Genomic DNA, 20265 nt, shown 5'->3' on the forward strand with positions numbered 1-20265 from the left:
CTGTGTCCAGGGTGTGAGGGGTCTGTGATGATTTTCCCTGCCCGTTTCCTGGTTCTTGAGAGGTACAGCTCCTGGATGGAGGGCAGGGGGGCGCCGATGATCCTTTCTGCTGCCTGTACAGTCTGCTGCAGTCTGCTCCTGTCCTGTTTAGTGGCTGCACCATACCAGACTGTGATGGAGGAGCACAGGACAGACTCAATGACTGAAGTGTAGAACTGGATCAGCAGCTCCTGTGGAAGACTGTACTTCCCCAGTTGTCTCAGGAAGTACATCCTCTGCTGGGTCCTTTTGAGGATGGAGTTGATGTTGGTCTCCCACTTCAGGTCCTGGGAGATGGTGGTACCCAGGAACTTCAAGATCTTCACAGTAGACACCGGGCTGTCTGATATGGTAAGGGGGAGCAGAGTTAAGGGATGTCTCCTGAAGTCCAATTGTAGTGGCAATTCCTTTTGTTTGACCAACCAAACATCCCGCAATTAAAAGTCCACAAGCCACTGCTGCACTGCGATAATATTCCGTATGCAGGCAAAAGAAGTCCACTGTCCAAACTTGAAAGTTGCGTTTTTATGGTTTATTCATCCAGTTTGGCAATAACAAGATCCATTTTTAGTTACTTCCTGCTGCTTCTCCTGCTCTGGTAAAAACCCATAGGCTCACCCCAGTGCATGCTGGTCCTATACCAGTCTCTTTATTTATAGAAACAAAATGGCCCTACAGCTTTTACTGACTAATTTAACAAAGTAACATCAAACAAACAAAACATTGAAACAAATATTAACCTACAAATAAACTTGTAAATAAACCCCAAAATATAAGTAAACTAACAACAAACTTTAACTAATTTCAAAAATAATAAAAAATAAAGAACAAATAGCTCCAACACCACTGTCATCTCTACAGTCTTAAGAGTGTTCAGCTCCAGACTGTGCTGACTGCACCAGAGTACCAGCTGCTTAACGTCCTGTCGGTATGTAGATTCATCACCATCTTGAATGAGGCCAATGACGGTGGTGACATCTGCAAACTTTAGGAGTTTAACAGCCGAGTTCTTGGAGGTGCAGTCATTAGTGTAGAAGGAGGACACATCCTTGAGGGGCACCAATACTGAGGGACCGAGTTTCAGAGGTGATCTCCCCCAGCCTCACTTGCTGCTTCCTGTCTGTCAGGCTGGTGATCCACTGACAGGCAGCTGGTGACACACTGAGCTGGGATAGTTTGGAGGAGAGAAGTTCAGGCACGATGGTGTTAAAAGCCAAACTAAAGTCCACAAACAGGACCATGGCATAAGTTCCCGGGCGGTCGAGGTGTTGCAGGATGTAATGCAGCCACATGTGATATGAGACTAACTTCACTGGAGGACTAATTATAATATATAACAATATATAGTATTTCCTCCTAGAAGAGATGAAAGACACGCTTTTGTGTGGATGAGTGTAGCGTTTTACTTTTCTGAGGCCCTTGCAGAAGCATCACTTGGTTCATAGGCCTTGTCTTCTGAAAAGCTCTGGAATGCTTTACTGAATAAAACAAATGACTTTGCTCATTTGACTTCAGTAAGGCAGACTGGGAAGCATTTCCTTCTAACTGTGAAAAAGCCACAGAGAAATTTGAGAAAAGCAGGATGGATGAATGGAATTACAGTTTATCTGAAATTATTGTTTAGTGCAAATAGTTTAGTGCAAGAAAAATAATGGAAATGACAAACATAGTAGCTGCTAGAGTGATTAAAACAGGTCCAAAATGAAGTTCAAGACTGTTCACAAAGGAGCTCAGATATGTGTTAAGGAGTGAAGAAAATGAATGAAATGATAAGGAAACATACAGAAACTTCAGTTAATGCTTGAGGTGACTGTTGTTGTGATTTGGCGCTATATAAATAAAATTAATTAATTTAATTTAATAAGCACTGGGTCTTCTGAATGTGGATCCATCATCAAAAAAACAGCATGTGGAAAAAGCAATAACAGAATGAAAAGAATGGGTGTCATTACTTTACATGTTTAGACAGTCTGTTCCAGTTGTGCTGCAGAATATTACAGACTGTTTAAGTCAATACTTGGCTTGGATCACTGGGGAACTAAAATTCTTTATTCGGGTTTCTGCAAAGCACTGGACTGTTTGGAAGGACTTTTATTTGGACTACGAATGACCCGAGGAGGGCAGCAGTGCGCCAGTTCTACTCGAAATTCTAATAGAAGAAGTATAGCGGAAATGACGTCACTCAAACTCCACAACAAACAAACAACAGTGGTTTGAGAGTTTTTCAAGGTAGAAATCTGCTCGGAGGTTAAGAAACAATCGACCAGGGTGAGATCAACCATCAGCGCAGACTAAATTCAACCAGCAGCTCATCACATAAGTGCGTCCCTTTGATTTAAACGGTAAGATTTTAGTATTAAACACGCGGACGAAAGAATCTGTGAGAGAAACCTTCAACTCGCACCACGTGGTTGCCGTGCAGATGTTGTAGGTTATTTATTTTAAAACTGTGGAACGCGCGGTACTTGAGCTCTTTCTGGTCGTACGCAGGAAATCTCCTTTTTTTTTAAAGATTAAATAACATAGCATTGTGGAGGTATGCAAAGACAGCGCCAGGGTTCTCGAGGCTCTTCTGGGAGCCTAAGTATAGAACCGAATAGTGGGATTGTAACGCGCTTTGAGGGTCTCGAAAAGCGCTATATAAATGCATGCCATTATTCCATTATTAAGTCGACCATAAAAACGTCTCCCCGAGCGTGAGTCCTCTATGACGAGCTACCTTTCCTTATCGCCAGTGGGCTCGGCCACTATAAAGGGCTGGCGGGCTCGTTTCCCCGAGCCTTAGGCTGCAATGGCTGATGATCGTGGCGCGATCCCAGCCACCATCGATGAGCCTTTTCTGCGAGTGAAATCCTTCGCGGCCAGTGTTCCGGATTAACTGGCGTTGGCCGAACAGATGTGTGGTAGACTTGCTTTTCAGTAGCCGCTACCGACAAAACAGCAAATAAACACCAAATGTGTCATCCGTGACATTTATAAGGTTACCTCAAACACACTCCCTCAGTCTTGTTGCTCTTTAATAACAAAATGTTTAGAAATGTCGCGAGTTTACCTGGTGATATTCTCGTGCGCGAGGCGATCGCGAAAACGGCAAACAATTAACACCACGCCGATGTTGTTCACAGGACAGCAAGAGTAAACGATCGGGAGAATCTTGTCTTCGTTATTGTTCCCCTCGTACGTGTTATTACTCCGATTTCAGCGTTTTCGCTGCACAACTAAAACGTGCAGTTTACTTTATGTTCACTCAAATTGAGTCAACTAGCGCCACCTGTGGTCAAGTGCCTAAAGCCTACAGTCAGATTAACTTGTGACACACATCTGCACCTCGTTTGAATTTGTTTCATGCACAATACATTTGCCATGTTAATGTATTCTCTACACAGGCAGGCTATGATAACAGGATGTGAAATATTAATGTGTCATATATTTGTTCAAGACGTATTTCTTTGTTATGGGAAAGAAAATAAAATCATGATAATCAACAGGACTGGTGATTTCAATAACTTTGTGTATATAATTTGTCATTTTCTACTGACGTAGGCCAAAAATAAATGCATAATATAATTATATAAAAAAGGTTTATTCGCAAGACACAAAAACAGAAAAAATTGAAAGTTACAAATGTATTGTGCTGCAGATGTCTGTGTCACAAGTTGATCTGGCTGTAGGCTATGGCACCTTGCCACGGGTGGCACTAGTTGACTCAACTCCATTTGACTGTACACAAAGTAAATTGCATGCTTTTGTTGAAAACCGAAAACTACTGCTCTATAAGCTTGTTATTTGCTTTTGAAAATAAAATGTTATGTGCTTTCATCTATAGGGTTAGTTATATAAGTGACTTAGTTTATAAATGTTATTATCTGGCTTTTTCAGTGTTTTATTGTTTCCTGAGTGCATCAGTTTGGCTGAGATTAAAGTTACAGTTTTCACACAGCTGAATAAACAGAAAACTGAACAGAAATGTGAGATGATTGAGAATTTACTCCAATGTCCTGTTATATTTGAGGGAGCAAAGAGCAGACTGCTGAATTGATTGTCTCGGTGGTGTTTAATCTGCAAATTTAATTAAAAGTTTAATGAACTATCATCTTGTCTTTATTTTTAGTGAGCACATACGTTAAACACTTTAAGCTGTAAGCTAATGATAGTTATATAAGAGCAGGTGCGAGCTGGTGCAATAAGCTGTACGTTTTACAACAATGGATGCATGATGTGATTAGTTGACTATCTCAAAAATAATCGTTTGTGGCAGCCCTAGCTGGAGTACCCAGAGAGAACCGACACACTGAGGAGCAGAACATGCAAACTCCTGAGTCGAATTAAGAATCTTCTTGCTGTGAGGCAACAGTGTTAACCACCATCTTAAGTACCGTTTAAATAATTTACATGATATTAATTCATTATTTTTACTGCAATTATTTCGTAGTTTGAAAATAATGAAAAACAAAACAAAATACTGGTAGGTGTTGCAGCTTTAAGCACAAATCAGCAAACAAAGTGAAACAGCCTTTAATTTGAAATTTGGACTCCGATCATAGTCAGGTGGTGAAAAACACTCTAAAATTCTCCATCTAAATATACATTTTAATTGTGTGGATGCTTTAAGCACTATTGAGTTCCTTCTTGGTGTTTCTGTACACTTTTCGCCGTGGATCTACTTCCACAATTTTCAGCCGATTTTCACCGTTCAAATTTTAAACTATTCTGCTATTTCTGCTAATGACGGCTATGTCTTTTGGTATTTTTCACTATTATACTTTTTAAAATATTAAGCTTTTTTCCTTTAATTTGAAATGAATAGGAAACTTCTGCAATTCTGCTAAAACTTAACTACTTCTTCATATTTTCACGTAGAACAACCATTCAAACTTTAAAATGTTCTCAAATTATTGGGCTATTCAGGTATGATTCAGCTTTTTTAAATCTTTTACTGTTTTACTTTTATGCCTCTTAAAGTTTTGAGTTGCAAAATTGTGATTTTTCACAAAATACATGCGTTGTTATGGTTGCTATGCACTTGGCTTCCAGTGTGCCACTGAAGGTTTTGCAGTCTTCTCTTCATGTCCGAACAACTTCTTGCTACTTGCTCAAATTTCACTCAACTTCCACAAATTATACAACAAAACGTAGGTATTTTTGCTGGCTTTCTGAAAATGTCACTATCATTGTTGTGGAATTTATAGAATTTTTGCAAATCTCCTCAGACCAACACAAAGTCGCAAAACTCTCCATAGAAAGTCAATGGAGAGTTTGTTCAAAATCACCGCTTGATTTCTGTAATGAGAGGCATATTCGAATCGTCATATCTCCTTAACGAAGCAAAGTTAAGACATGAGGCTTGTCCCAGTATATCTTCAGACACTCCTGACACTCACAATTAAAGAATTTCTTTCTCACCTATTACCGTTCTGAAATGAGTTGGACTCGTTTGAGGGTAGGAAATTCGTCCTTCGCTCAGATTTCAAACTCTGGAAATGAACCACTTTTTTCTCTCGTCATAACTTTTTGTTGGATTTCCACAGAGACCTGAAAATTTCCATGACTGTTCACCAAAGCCTGCTGTCTCTTACGGTGAAAGAATGATATCGATACTCCAAATAGATTTAGAGTTACAAAGCGTTTTTTGAAGGCAAGTCAAGGCAGTTTTTGCTTTGCTCTACTCAGTTATGGTGCATTACAAGTCAAATATCTTTAATAATTCATATTTTAATGATAAATTGTCAACACTGGAAGATTCCTCCATCTCTTCTGAACAGAACGATGTAAGAATGACCGTTCTAGCCCCTACGGTTAGGAAATTATGGTCATTTGTTTGAGGGGAGTCGTCACTATGAGAAACAGACTGCAAAAATCCTGTGTCTCTCTGTGCTGCGTGCACCTGTTTTGGCGGGGAAAAGTACACCGCCTCTCTGATTGGTGGATTCAAATTTTGCAGCTCCCAGCCTGCTTGACTGAGCTGGAAACTTACTTCTCTCTCCCTGTGTGTGTGTGTGTGTGTGTGTGTGTGTGTGTGTGTGTGTGTGTGTGTGTGTGTGTGTGTGTGTGTGTGTGTGTGTGTGACAGAGAGAGAGAGAAATCCTTTTAATGGGATGATCTCATTGTAAGATTAAAATTCAATATATTTAGACTGGTTTACTGAATTGGATCTTGTGTGTGTCTCTCTCTGTGCATGTGTGTTTCCTTATGTGTACATATTTGTGATTGTGTGGCTGTTATATATTTTTTTGCTGATTTTTTTCATTTAACAAGTATATTTGAGGGACCCTCAGCATGTTCAGCATTTTTTCAGCTGTCCATTTTGCTTTTCCAACTTTTCTGTTTAACTTATTACTATTGTGCTAAATCATACTATTTCTGCTGTTTTATAAGATTTGTGCTAAATATAGTGTTTCTGCCAAATATAGTATTTCTGATTAATTATAGTTTTTCTACCAAATCATAGTACAGTATTTCTGCTTTTTATAGGATTTGTGCTTAATATAGTATTTCTACTAAATGTAGTATTTATGCTTAATCATACTATTTCTATATATTTCTGCCAGGCAGCCAATCCTCTGTGAGGACTCAGACATTCAAATGCACATATCAGGGCCTGCACGGCTTCCCAGCCAGCCAATCATATCTGAGGTCTGCCGTTCCTTCTCTCGTCATATCTCAGCGACGGATGTACAGAGAGCAATGAAAATCGCGGTCAAAGTACACCAAAGTCCGCTGATTCACCCAGTACAAGAATTATGCTTCTAGTCCACCTAGTTTTTGAGTTACATGACGTTTTGTAACTCCAGAAAACGGCATTTTTTTGCCTCTCACCGCAATCTAATTCTGACTGCTCATTACCCTGTTTTTCAAGGCACCCGCTCTCTTTCCCAGTGGCGCAGTTGTTAATGACACGGGTCCGCAAACCAAAGGTTGTGGGTTCGATTCCACCTTGGTCAACATGTTTTTTTCCCCTACAAATTAATACACTATCACAGACCAGTAATTCATATTCATCATTTATTACAATTCTGCAAACTTTTATGATTTTACCAGCTTTTCTAATATGGACCTCACATTCTTGTTAACACTCCATGGCACAAATACTCTTCCCTTTAGGCTCTGTGTATGTGTGTGTGTGTATCAATAGTTCTCCCATTTTAAAGTATTACTCCTCCATAATTGTATTTCTGTTAAATCAAGGTTCTTTTATTACATCTTAGTACTTCTGCTCAATCATAGTATTTTGCTAAATCATAGTATTTTTGACAAATCATGATTTTTGTGCCAAATCATAACATTTGTGTTATGTTAAAGTATTACTACTAAGTGGAGGAATTTCTGTCATGTTACAATATATGTCCTGATTACAGTATTTCTGCTAAATCATAGTATTTCTACTATATTATATTTTTCTTTCTAAATATAGCACTTCTGCTATATAATTGTATTTCTGCTATGTTATAATATTTGTGCTAAACCAGAGTATTTGTGCTGAAACATAGTATTTTTTCCAAATTATAGTATTTGTGCTAAAACATACTATTAATTTAAAATTACAATATTCATAGTTCATCACAGTGTCTCTGGTAAAACACAGTATTTCTGCTATGTTGTACTATTTTTCTAAATCATAGTGTTTCAGTAATGTTTAAGTATTTTTGGATAAATATATTCTTTCTGTTATCTTATACTATTTCTCCTAAATTCTTGTATTTTTGAGAAGTTATCATGTTTCTGGTAAGTTACAATATTTCTGCTAAGTTCTGCTATGCTATTGTATTTCTGCCAAGTATTATGTTTCCTCTAAGATATTGCAGTTCTGCTAAGTTATTACATTTTAGCAAAGTTCCTTTACTTCTGCAAAGTTTTTACAATTTCTGCAACTTTTCAGCTTTTTCAGCTAGTTTTTGCATACAGCTTCAGCTTTAAAGCATCCACACTGCATTTTCGCAAGAAATGCAAATTTTTCTAGTGATATAATTACTTTTGCTCTTGAAACATTTGTCACATTTGTTCATTTTTAATTTCTCCCGTCATCACTTGTCTCTTTTCAAGAATTCTCAAAACAGAATGAAGAGTAAGGATGAGGAGGTTCTCGCAGACCAACAGGTCTGTAACCAGGAGAGGAGCTCCAGTCTGAAGCAGGAGGACCCAGAGCCTCCTCAGATTAAGGAGGAACAGGAGGAACTCTGCACCAGTCACGAGTTTGAACACATCATGGTCTGGACCGGGCAGGAGAGGCTCAGACTGCTGGATACCATCTGGAAACCTGAAATACAGATACAAAGCAAAGGTATGTGAAACTATCAGGAAGGCAGGAATGAGTGAAGCATCAGTGATGTCTGCACTGGGAAGAAGGAAAAGGCGCCTTAATATCTGTTATTGTTGCTCAGTTATCTTTTAGGAGCAGTTGACAGTCCCACAAATTGTGGTTTTCTGGAAGCAGAAACGATGTCTCACAATGTCTACAAGGGGTCACTGTAGACCATAGATTTGCTTCATAGCATGTGGCTCGCAAGTTTGCTAATAGTAGGCAGCGTTGGAAAAGTTACTTTTAAAATGTATTACAGAATATATGTATTTTGTAATGTATTCAGAACTCGTTACTCAGTGAGTGTAATGTATTCTGGATACTTTGGATTACTTAATATATTCACATGCTTTTTACAACTACATGAATTGCTGTGTGATTTATTACTACAGGGAGTGCAGAATTATTAGGCAAATGAGTATTTTGTCCACATCATCCTCTTCATGCATGTTGTCTTACTCCAAGCTGTATAGGCTCGAAAGCCTACTACCAATTAAGCATATTAGGTGATGTGCATCTCTGTAATGAGAAGGGGTGTGGTCTAATGACATCAACACACTATATCAGGTGTGCATAATTATTAGGCAACGTCCTTTCCTTTGGCAAAATGGGTCAAAAGAAGGACTTGACAGGCTCAGAAATCAAATCAAATCAAATCACTTTTATTGTCACATCACATGTGCAGGCACACTGGCACAGCACATGCGAGTGAAATTCTTGTGTGCGAGCCCCACAAGCAACAGAGATGTGCAAACACAACAACACAAACGAGCAAAATAAAAGAATGGCCAACCTGAAACTAATAAATATATGTACAATGTATAATAGTGTATGCATTTCTGGATGTGTATACTAAATATTTTCCTACGTGTGTGTGTGTGTGTGTGTGTGTGTGTGTGTGTGTGTATACACATTTTTACAAATTAAATAGTAAAAATAATAATAATAATAATAATAATAAAATATATAAAATATACAGAGTTGAATATGTGCAAAACAAGTGGCATTTATATACAGTGTGGAGTGCATAATGTTAAAGTTCCAGTAGTGAAGCTGAGGTGTCTATGACGTGTTCAGCAGTCTGATGGCCTGATGGAAAAAGCTGTCTCTCAGTCTGCTGGTACGGGACCGGATGCTGCAGAACCTCCTTCCTGATGGAAGCAGTCTGAACAGTTTATGGCTGGGGTGACTGGAGTCCTTGATGATCCTCCCCGCTTTCCTCAGGCAGCGCTTCCTGTAGATGTCTTGGAGGGAGGGAAGCTCACCTCCAATTATCCGTTCAGAGCACCGCACTACTCGCTGGAGAGCTTTGCAGTTGTAGGCGGTGCTGTTGCCATACCAGGTGGTGATGCATCCAGTGAGGATGCTCTCAATGGCACAGTGATAGAAGGTCCTGAGGATGCGGGGGCTCATGCCGAATCTTTTCAGTCTCCTGAGAAAGAAGAGGCGCTGCTGCGCCTTCTTCACTGTTTTGTTTGTGTGTACTGACCACGTAAGATCCTCAGCCAGATGTACTCCAAGGAACCGGAAGCTGCTCACTCTCTCCACAGCAGCGCCGTTGATGGTGATGGGGGTGTGTACTTCTCTGCACCTCCGGAAGTCCACTATCAACTCCTTTGTCTTTGCGACGTTGAGGGTGAGATGGTTGTGTTGACACCAGTGGGTCAGGGCGCTGACCTCCTCCCTGTAAGCCGTCTCATCACCGTTGGTGATAAGACCCACCACTGTAGTGTCGTCCGCAAACTTCACAATGATGTTGGAGCTGTTAGTGGCTGTGCAGTCGTAGGTGTAGAGTGAGTACAGGAGAGGGCTCAGTACACACCCCTGTGGAGCACCAGTGTTCAGTGTGATGGGGGATGAGGTGATGCTGCCCAGTCTGACCACCTGGCATCTGTCAGACAGGAAGCTAAGGATCCAGCTGCAGAGGGAGCTGCTCAGTCCTAGATCCTGCAGTTTCCTGTCCAGCTTCGAGGGAACGATGGTATTGAATGCTGAGCTGTAATCTACAAACAGCATTCTCACATACAGTGGGGCAAAAAAGTATTTAGTCAGCCACCGATTGTGCAAGTTCCCCCACTTAAAATGATGACAGAGGTCAGTAATTTGCACCAGAGGTACACTTCAACTGTGAGAGACAGAATGTGAAAAAAAAAAATCCATGAATCCACATGGTAGGATTTGTAAAGAATTTATTCGTAAATTAGGGTGGAAAATAAGTATTTGGTCACCTCAAACAAGGAAAATCTCTGGCTCTCACAGACCTGTAACGTCTTCTGTAAGAAGCTTTTCTGTCCCCCACTCGTTACCTGTATGAATGGCACCTGTTTGAACTCATCATCTGTATAAAAGACACCTGTCCACAGCCTCAAACAGTCAGACTCCAAACTCCGCCATGGCCAAGACCAAAGAGCTTTCGAAGGACACCAGGAAAAGTATTGTAGACCTGCACCAGACTGGGAAGAGTGAATCTACAATAGGCAAGCAGCTTGGTGTGAAAAAATCAACTGTGGGAGCAATCATCAGAAAATGGAAGACATACAAGACCACTGATAATCTCCCTCGATCTGGGGCTCCACGCAAGATCTCATCCCGTGGGGTCAAAATGATCATGAGAACGGTGAGCAAAGATCCCAGAACCACACGGGGGGACCTGGTGAATGACCTGCAGAGAGCTGGGACCAAAGTAACAAAGGTCACCATCAGTAACACACTACAACGGCAGGGAATCAAATCCCGCAGTGCCAGACGTGTTCCGCTGCTGAAGCCAGTGCATGTCCAGGCCCGTCTGAAGTTTGCCAGAGAGCACATGGATGATACAGCAGAGGATTGGGAGAATGTCATGTGGTCAGATGAAACCAAAGTAGAACTTTTTGGTATAAACTCAACTCGTCGTGTTTGGAGGAAGAAGAATACTGAGTTGCATCCCAAGAACACCATACCTACTGTGAAGCATGGGGGTGGAAACATCATGCTATGGGGCTGTTTTTCTGCCAAGGGGACAGGACGACTGATCCGTGTTAAGGACAGAATGAATGGGGCCATGTATCGTGAGATTTTGAGCCAAAACCTCCTTCCATCAGTGAGAACTTTGAAGATGAAACGAGGCTGGGTCTTCCAACATGACAATGATCCAAAACACACCGCCCGGGCAACAAAGGAGTGGCTCCGTAAGAAGCATTTGAAAGTCCTGGAGTGGCCTAGCCAGTCTCCAGACCTCAACCCCATAGAAAATCTGTGGCGGGAGTTGAAAGTCCGTGTTGCTCGGCGACAGCCCCAAAACATCACTGCTCTCGAGAAGATCTGCATGGAGGAATGGGCCAAAATACCAGCTACTGTGTGTGCAAACCTGGTAAAGACCTATAGTAAACGTTTGACCTCTGTTATTGCCAACAAAGGTTATGTTACAAAGTATTGAGTTGTATTTTTGTTATTGACCAAATACTTATTTTCCACCCTGATTTACGAATAAATTCTTTACAAATCCTACCATGTGGATTCATGGATTTTTTTTTCACATTCTGTCTCTCACAGTTGAAGTGTACCTCTGGTGCAAATTACTGACCTCTGTCATCATTTTAGGTGGGGGAACTTGCACAATCGGTGGCTGACTAAATACTTTTTTGCCCCACTGTACGTGTCTCTCTTCTCCAGGTGTGACAGGGCAGTGTGTAGTGTCAGGGCTATGGCATCATCAGTGGACCTGTTGTGGCGGTATGCAAACTGTAGAGGGTCCAGTGAGTCGGGTAGTGCAGAGCAGATGAAGTCCCTGACCAGCTTCTCGAAGCATTTGCTTACGATGGAGGTCAGGGCTACAGGTCGCCAGTCGTTCAATGAGGAGATGGTGGAGGATTTGGGTACAGGGACGATGGTGGCCATTTTGAAGCAGGCTGGGACTACAGACAGAGAGAGGGAAAGGTTGAAGATGTGTGTGAACACTCCAGCCAGCTGAGCCGCGCATGACTTGAGGACGCGGCCGGGAATCCCGTCCGGACCAGTAGCTTTGCGTGCGTTCACCTTCCTGAAGCACTTCCGCACATCCTCCTCAGACACAGTGTGCGCACTGACGTCATCCGCGGTGCGCACACTGTCCGGTCTCATGGTGTTCGCTGCGTCGAATCTAGCGTAGAATACGTTTAGATCCTCACACAGAGAGGCCGTGGTCTGCGGTGTGCTGGTTTTCCCTCTAAAGTCTGTGATCGTGTTTAGTCCCTGCCACATACTCCGAGGGTTGTCAAACTGTTGCTCCACCCTGTCCCTGTACTCACGTTTGGCTGCTTTGATCGTCTTCCGGAGTTGGTAATGTGCGTGTTTGTAGTCCGATGTGTTCGCGGAGGCAAAGGCGGTGTTCCGTGCCGCCAGTGCCGCGCGAACATCTCTGTTAATCCAGGGTTTTTGATTTGGGGAGGATTTAACTGTTCTGGATGGGACGACATCTTCCACGCATTTCCTGATAAATGCACAGAGTCTGTGTATTCATCAATGTCTCTGGCGGCCACGTGAAACATTACCCAGTCCGCGTGATCAAAACAGTCCCGCAGCGCAGACTCCGATTGGTCCGTCCAACAGTGCACCGCCCTCCGGGTTGGAGCTTCCTGTTTCAGCTTCTGCCTGTAGGCGGGCAGGAGCAGGATGGAGCAGTGATCTGATTGGCCGAATGGGGCGCGGGGGAGGGCTTTGTACGCATCCCGGAAAGAGGTGTAACAGTGGTCGAGTAGCCGGTTTCCACGTGTGTTAAAAAGGATGTGTTGATGGAGTTTTGGTGAGACTTTCTTCAGGTTTCCCTTATTAAAGTCTCCGGCTGTGATAAACGCTGCCTCTGGGTGTGCGGTTTCCTCACTGCTGATCGCGCTGTACAGTTCCCTGAGTGCACGGTCAGTGTCGGCTTGTGGGGGTATGTAAACAGCCGTAATAATCACTGCTGTAAATTCCCTCGGTAGAAAAGTCAAAAATAGTGAGATATCTCGCAGAGGGATGCAGCAGTCTCAAAATTGCAAAGCTTCTGAAGCGTGATCATCGAACAATCAAGCGTTTCATTCAAAATAGTCAACAGGGTCGTAAGAAGCATGTCGAAAAACCAAGGTGCAAAATAACTGCCCATGAACTGAGAAAAGTCAAGCGTGCAGCTGCCAAGATGCCACTTGCCACCAGTTTGGCCATATTTCAGAGCTGCAACATCACTGGAGTGCCCAAAGGCACAAGGTGTGCAATACTCAGAGACATGGCCAAGGTAAGAAAGGCTGAAAGACGACCACCACTGAACAAGACACACAAGCTGAAACGTCAAGACTGGGCCAAGAAATATCTCAAGACTGATTTTTCTAAGGTTTTATGGACTGATGAAATGAGAGTGAGTCTTGATGGGCCAGATGGATGGGCCCGTGGCTGGATTGGTAAAGGGCAGAGAGCTCCAGTCCGACTCAGACGCCAGCAAGGTGGAGGTGGAGTACACAGATATCCCCCTAAAATAGCTAAAACTAAAAACAAACTAAAAACTACTTCCAAAAACATTCAGCTTTGATATTAATGAGTTTTTTGGGTTCATTGAGAACATGGTTGTTGTTCAATAATAAAATTATTCCTCAAAAATACAATTTGCCTAATAATTCTGCACTCCCTGTATTACTGAAGGATACTCCTCATACAGGTACCAACTAGACTTTTAAATCTTAATGTAAAATGAGTATCAGTAGGTTGGACATTAGGTACGGCTACACTTTTTGCTGGGTCTCATATAGAAAACTATTCCGCACGTATATGAAACAGGTCCGTGGCTCCAAACCGTAGTAAAGGGAACCCCGGGGTATTCCGTTACTACCCAACACTGTTGGTAAGGCACAAATATGGCAAAACTAACAACAGTTAAACGAAAAAGCAAAACAGTTCTTTAACCTAATTCCTAATACAGCTGGGTGTAATTGTCACAGGACAGTACAGCCGCTGCTAGGAAATTAGTGCTAAATAATTTTACCAACAAAGTATGAAAAGTTTGGAATACTCTATAGATGAGACAAACAAATATTACTAATGTAGGATTCTAATTAGAACTTAAACTTTATTTTCAGGGGTACAGGAATAATGTAAACTAAAAGGAACAAGCCGAAGTGTGTTGGTTGAGAAAGTAGAAACAATCTTGTGTCTAGTTAATGTTGAAACCTGAAAATGAGTTCATATTATGATGCTGATTGTCTTTATTTGTTAATGGATATAAAATTTCTACAGATACAAACCCAATTAAACCCAATTGGACATTGTAGAAGAAAAACAACAAAACAAACAAATATACAAAACATTTGCTTATTTTGAAATTGAAGATAGCAACAGAAAAGTCAGGACGGAGCCATGTTACCACTGTTTTCTGTCTTCTTTTAACAACAGTTAGTGACCTGAGGAGAGCAGCTGCTGTTTTGAGTTTCTTCCCATTTTTCTCTGATATAAGATTCTAGCTGTTGAACAGTCCTGGGTCTCCATTTTCATATTTTTCACTTTCATGCAAAATATTTTCAGTGGATGAAAGAAACATTTGCCATGTCTGCAGGCAGGCCAGTTCACCACCTGGACTCTACTACTACAAAGCCATGTTGTTGGAATAGATGCAGTATGTGGTTTAATATTGTCTAGCTGATGCAAGGCCTTCCCTGAAAAGCCCGTCGTCTGGATGGGAGCATTGTTGAGTTAGAAACTTGACGCCTAAGCAGCCAGTTTGATAGGAAATTCCATCACAGAAGAAAGTTTTTGACCTGAGCACTAAGAACAAGCAAGTCATCCTCATTAATCCAAAGGATGCCATGTCCATGTTTTCAAAAAAAAAATTCAAATTCTGCTTCAACTGACGACAATTGAGACCAAAAACCTAAAATCCGAGTAGAAAAAAAGTTATATTTTTTACTGTAAAAACCACAAACGTGTTTAAAAAAAATCATTTTCGAAACTTAAAATGCAAATAGAAATTGTACATTTCTAAAAATTATGCGCACGTTTTGCAAATATTATAGTACATGGTACTATGTACCTAAAAATGCACACATAAGACGTAGAACTGACACAAAACAACACAACGACTAAACTACACCCTAACTATACCCTCCAAACATGCTAAATGTCACAAATCTCTCACGCATCAAAACTTGCTCTCTCTCTTTCTTTCGCTCGCTCGCTCGCTATGACTCGCCGGTGTCACTCCTAAAACTTCCACCTTTTCCCAAACAACAAAATGCCACATGTTGCCACATCATTTTCGATTGGTTAACATGGTACATTTTTTCACTAATGGGGAAGGAAAGGGGTGTTTTGTCTTTTTCTCTCACAAGATAAAAAGGAGTGTTTGCTAGCGCTGTCCTTAAAAAAACACTGTTTTTACAGTTTCTTCCCACTGTAAACACTACTATTTTATTCAGAAAAAAACATTGTGTGTATTTTTTATCATACGTCTGTTTTACGTGGCCTGTCAACACAATTTAAAAACTGGTATAAAGTTTGAAGTCCGCACTTTTGACCCAAGTTGAAATGGAGACTCTGGGTCGTTGCATCTTGTTGCTGTGTTGTCCTAAATTGGTGGTTTGATTTTTGGCGCGTCAGCACGTCCGTCGACCCTCAAGCGTTGACCAAGTTAAGCATGCATTTCTATTGTTGAAAGCTAAACTTGAGACAGAAAGGCCTACAAACAAACAAGACCTGAAAGTCACTGCAGTAAAGGCCTGGTAGAGTATTAAAAAGGAGAAAGCAAGCATCTGTATTAGAAATGAACATGATGATTTTTTTTCTCACATTTTTATGCCGTGTTTTCATTCAACCTACTGAATTGAAGCTGAAGGTCTGCACTTAAACTGCATCTGAGGGGTTTTATTTAAAATTCATTGTAGTAATGTACAAAATTAATATGTAAGAAAATGCAGCAAGATCTTTTGATTTGTATGTAGCTCCCCAAACTTCAATTTATTCCGGTGTATCTAAGTGTCAGTGGCGTACGTGGGCGACATGCTCATAGAGAATTTCTAATAGTTGATGAGATGTTTTGTTTTGTTTTTTTAATGTTCGAGTTTTTGGTTTTTTTCATTTTATGTTTTTGTTTTTGTCTCTTGAGACTTTTCAGATCAAAAGATCTGTAAGGAGGAAGAGGTTCCTGCAGACCAACAGGTCTCTAACCATGAAAGGATCTCCAGTCTGGATCAGGAGGATCGAAAGCCTCCAGAATTTAAAGAGGAGCAGGAGGAACCCTGCACCAGTCAGGAGGGAGAGCGGCTTCTTCTAAAGGAAGAGACTAATAAATGTATGGTGACTTCTACTCATGAGCAACCTGAACCAAGCAGTGACTTTCTTTCTAACAACTGTCCTCAGCCAGAGTGGAGCCAAGGCCAGGAAGAAAGTGAGCATGTGCACTCAGGATCAACTACAAATGCAAACACAAAGAGGAGAAATCAGAGAAAGCAAAGTGGAGTAGAGAGCCAGCTCATGTCATATAGTCAGTGTAAGCCTGACACAAGTAGAAAGTCTGTAAAATGTGAGATTTGTGGAAAAACCTTTCAGTATAAATACAGACTGCTTAACCATCTAAGAGTCCATACAGGTGAGAAACCTTATTCTTGTAGCACCTGTGGGAAACGATTCATTCAGATGAACGGCTTAAAAACTCACATTAGAACCCACACAGGTGAGAAGCCATATTCTTGTAGCGCCTGTGGGAAAAGCTTTAGTGGCGCGTCAGCATTCAGAGTTCACATGAGAATCCACACAGGTGAGAAGCCACACTTGTGTAAAATATGTGGTAAAACATTCAATCAGGGGGCACACTTGAAAAGGCACATGAGAATCCACACAGGTGAGAAGCCACATTCTTGTAACACCTGTGGAAAAAAATTCAGTGATATGGACAGCTTGAAAACTCATATGAGAAACCACACAGGTGAGAAGCCATATTCTTGTAGCAGCTGTGGAAAAAGATTCAGTGACATTGTGTGCTTCAAAACTCACATGAGAATCCACACAGGTGAGAAACCTTATTGCTGTAGCACATGTGGGAAAGGATTCCGTCAGCTGAGCCACTTAAAAACACACATGAGAATCCACAAAGGTGAGAATCCATATTCTTGTAGTCTGTGTGGAAAAAAATTCAGTTGCATTCTGTTCTTCAAAACTCACATGAGAAGTCATACAGGTGAGAAACCTTATCGGTGTAGCACATGTGAGAAAGGATTCCGTCAGCTGATCCACTTAAAAACACACATGAGAATCCACACAGGTGAGAAGCCATATTCTTGTAGCGCCTGTGGGAAAAGCTTTAGTGACGCGTCAGCATTCAGAGTTCACATGAGAATTCACACAGGTGAGAAACCATATTCTTGTAGCGCCTGTGGGAAAAGCTTTAGTGACGCGTCAGCATTCAGAGTTCACATGAGAATTCACACAGGTGAGAAGCCAAACTTGTGTAACATATGTGGTAAAATATTGAGTCAGACAACAAACTTGAAAAAGCACATGAGAATTCACAGTACATGAAAGTGGAGGAAAGAGTTCAAATGGAGCAATGTTCAAAGCGGAGCTTCACTACAATATATGAGGGAAAAGATTACCTCATATTTAGTTCAATTTGGTATTTTATGTCCGTAACAGTAACAACTGTTTGTTACACTAATTGGTTTGTTACTATGATGAATGTTTTTCTGTACAGATAACTGTACAGATAACATGTATATATTAATTGTAGATGTTAATTTTTTTTTTACCTAATCAACTTTGTTATAAAAAACATTTATTATTTTTTTATTGCAAACATTTAATTCATCAGTCATTCTGGTTTTCCTACAAAAGATTTGAAATCATTCAAGTAATACCTAAGACCAAAAATCTGGAGTCATTATGGACTGGAAGTCACTTCATGTTGTGATGTTGATTTAGTTAGTTGTGCTTTTTATTTATGTATATTCATTAGTATTCACTCCACCTCATTTAATTTCTGTATTTAATGTATATAAGTTTAGATTAGTTATTTATAGTTGGTTTACACAGCTTTGTGTATGTATGTGTATGCATATGTAATGTATATATAGACGTGTGTGTGTGCGTGTGTGTGTGTGTGTGTGTAAGAGAGAGATTTACATTGCTGTGCTTGAGAGCCACCATCTACTGGAACCAAATTCCTTTCTGATTTTTATAGTTTAAAAAAAATGTCAAAAATGATTATAACCAGTTCTTTGCAGCAAACAACATAACAATGTTCTCCTTTATTTAGCTTTTTTCCACAATTTGTTTCTTGGTGTCTGACTATGTTTTATATAAATTGAGAAACTATTTATTTAAACTCAGATTTTTACAATGGACTTTTTCACCCAGTGTGCTTGAATTTGGGTCTGTTATACTTAAGCCCAGTACCCTGTTCAAATTCTTGGGCAGTCTACAAAGCATTGTAGTTTCATTTGTATTGTGAGAGATGTTAGATTGGGGGGTATTTTATATTCTCGTTTTCACATATTATAGAAATAGAAATAAAAGTAAATTGAAGAGACTGTTCTCTGATGCAAATGTATGTTGACATATGTGACTTCATCCCTCAACTACTGACGCTCACCATGTTGTGTAATGGATGTGAAAACTTTGCCTGTGTTGTTACCACTGGCAAGATGTGCAAAATAATTCAGCAAATTAAAGCATCAGCTTGTTCCATCACCCAGCTTGTTCAGTGAAGTCCGATGCTAACTGGAAATAGAGATAATTCGCCTTCAAAAGTAAATTTTAAGAATATGGAAACCATATAAAATTGCTCAAATACTGAACACAAATCATATTTCTGACACACAGTCTATGGGTGTAGCCTCCAGAGTCACACAACGGTTTTGAATGATCCTGTTATTTAAGCAGAAGACTATCCCACTATAAATGCAGGTTTTCTGTCCTACAGAGGCTCTGAAACCATGACTCTCCTCCAGAGTCCAGACCAGATTGACTCAGCTGCTCTTTATTGGAGTCTCTGCTGAGTTCATTAAACTGCGAACGACTGAAGTCTTTAATGGTGTAAGAGGTTTAAATTTTCTTTTAGTTTGTCTTTCCATCATTTTCTTTATGCACTGCACATAGATTAGCTGTCAGTTGAACTTTATGGGCAGAGCGCTACCCTAGTTTTATTTTTGTTTTTTGTCTGCAACTTAATGGAGTTAAACAGAAATTAGCAGAACTTTCTGTTCGTTGATCAGATTGATGTGGGGGTAGGGACAGGCTTAGGGCGTCGGGGGATTCCCCAGGAGCATCTTCCGTGGAGGGCTCAACCCGGGGTTGCGGTCATGGCCTGTTTAGGGCTCTGTTGGCTCTTAGGTGACGGTTTCCTCGTGGATGCGTGCAGTGGGCCTAGGGGAGGGTCTGTGCTGACGGACATGGGTTACTGACCTGGTAGCCTGGCTGCCCCTGGGTGGGTCCGGGACGGGCGTGGGGTTCTGGGGGTGCGCCTTCTTCTTGGCTGGGGCCCTGGCTGGGCCTTGGGGTTTGGGTCCTGGTTGGTGTGTCGCCGGGGTTGTTGGCGAGCGGGTGTATGGGGGCCCAGCCCTGGCGCAGGGTGCCGCCAGAGCCACCTGGGGGACTCTTCAACTGGTGGGGGGGGTGTTACATCTTGCAGGAGGTCTCCTCTCTCCAGGAACTCACTCTGCAGGAGGGGGAGATATAGGAGAGGTGGAGGAACATCTCAGCCTGGGTGTCTATTGTCTTGTGTAGTCTGGAAGCTGAGTGGATGACAGAGTGGGTGCAGTTTTCTCTGTGGTGGGGTCGGGTGGGCTGTCCCGGGCTCTGTGGGGCCGGGCGGCGCTGCTGAACCGGTCCGGATGGGCCTGGGCCCCCTTTCCCTGGTGGGTTGCAGAGTATGGGGGTGCCTACTGGGGTCAGCGGGGGAGCTGGCCCCAGGGAGGGGTCACTTGCCCCTCCCTTCCTTCCCTCCCCATCTCCAGCTGCCT

General features: G+C 41.5%; 1 protein-coding gene across 1 annotated transcript; it reads left to right on the top strand.

Moving 5' to 3' along the window:
* The first annotated feature begins 2220 nt into the window (after positions 1-2220).
* On the top strand, positions 2221-18834 carry LOC146553057 (uncharacterized). The gene is made up of 3 exons (XM_085255476.1): positions 2221-2381; positions 8080-8317; positions 16416-18834. Exons 2-3 carry the CDS (start codon positions 8095-8097, stop codon positions 17825-17827), a joined length of 1635 nt encoding a protein of 544 aa, XP_085111602.1. The 5' UTR covers positions 2221-2381; positions 8080-8094; the 3' UTR covers positions 17828-18834.
* Positions 18835-20265: the final 1431 nt, after the last annotated feature.

Source organism: Mchenga conophoros, linkage group LG18 (assembly GCF_057382185.1).
Source record: "Mchenga conophoros isolate Kocher_MC1m ecotype Shallow Benthic linkage group LG18, M_conophoros_male_GT1.1, whole genome shotgun sequence".
NCBI classification, from domain to species: domain Eukaryota; kingdom Metazoa; phylum Chordata; class Actinopteri; order Cichliformes; family Cichlidae; genus Mchenga; species Mchenga conophoros.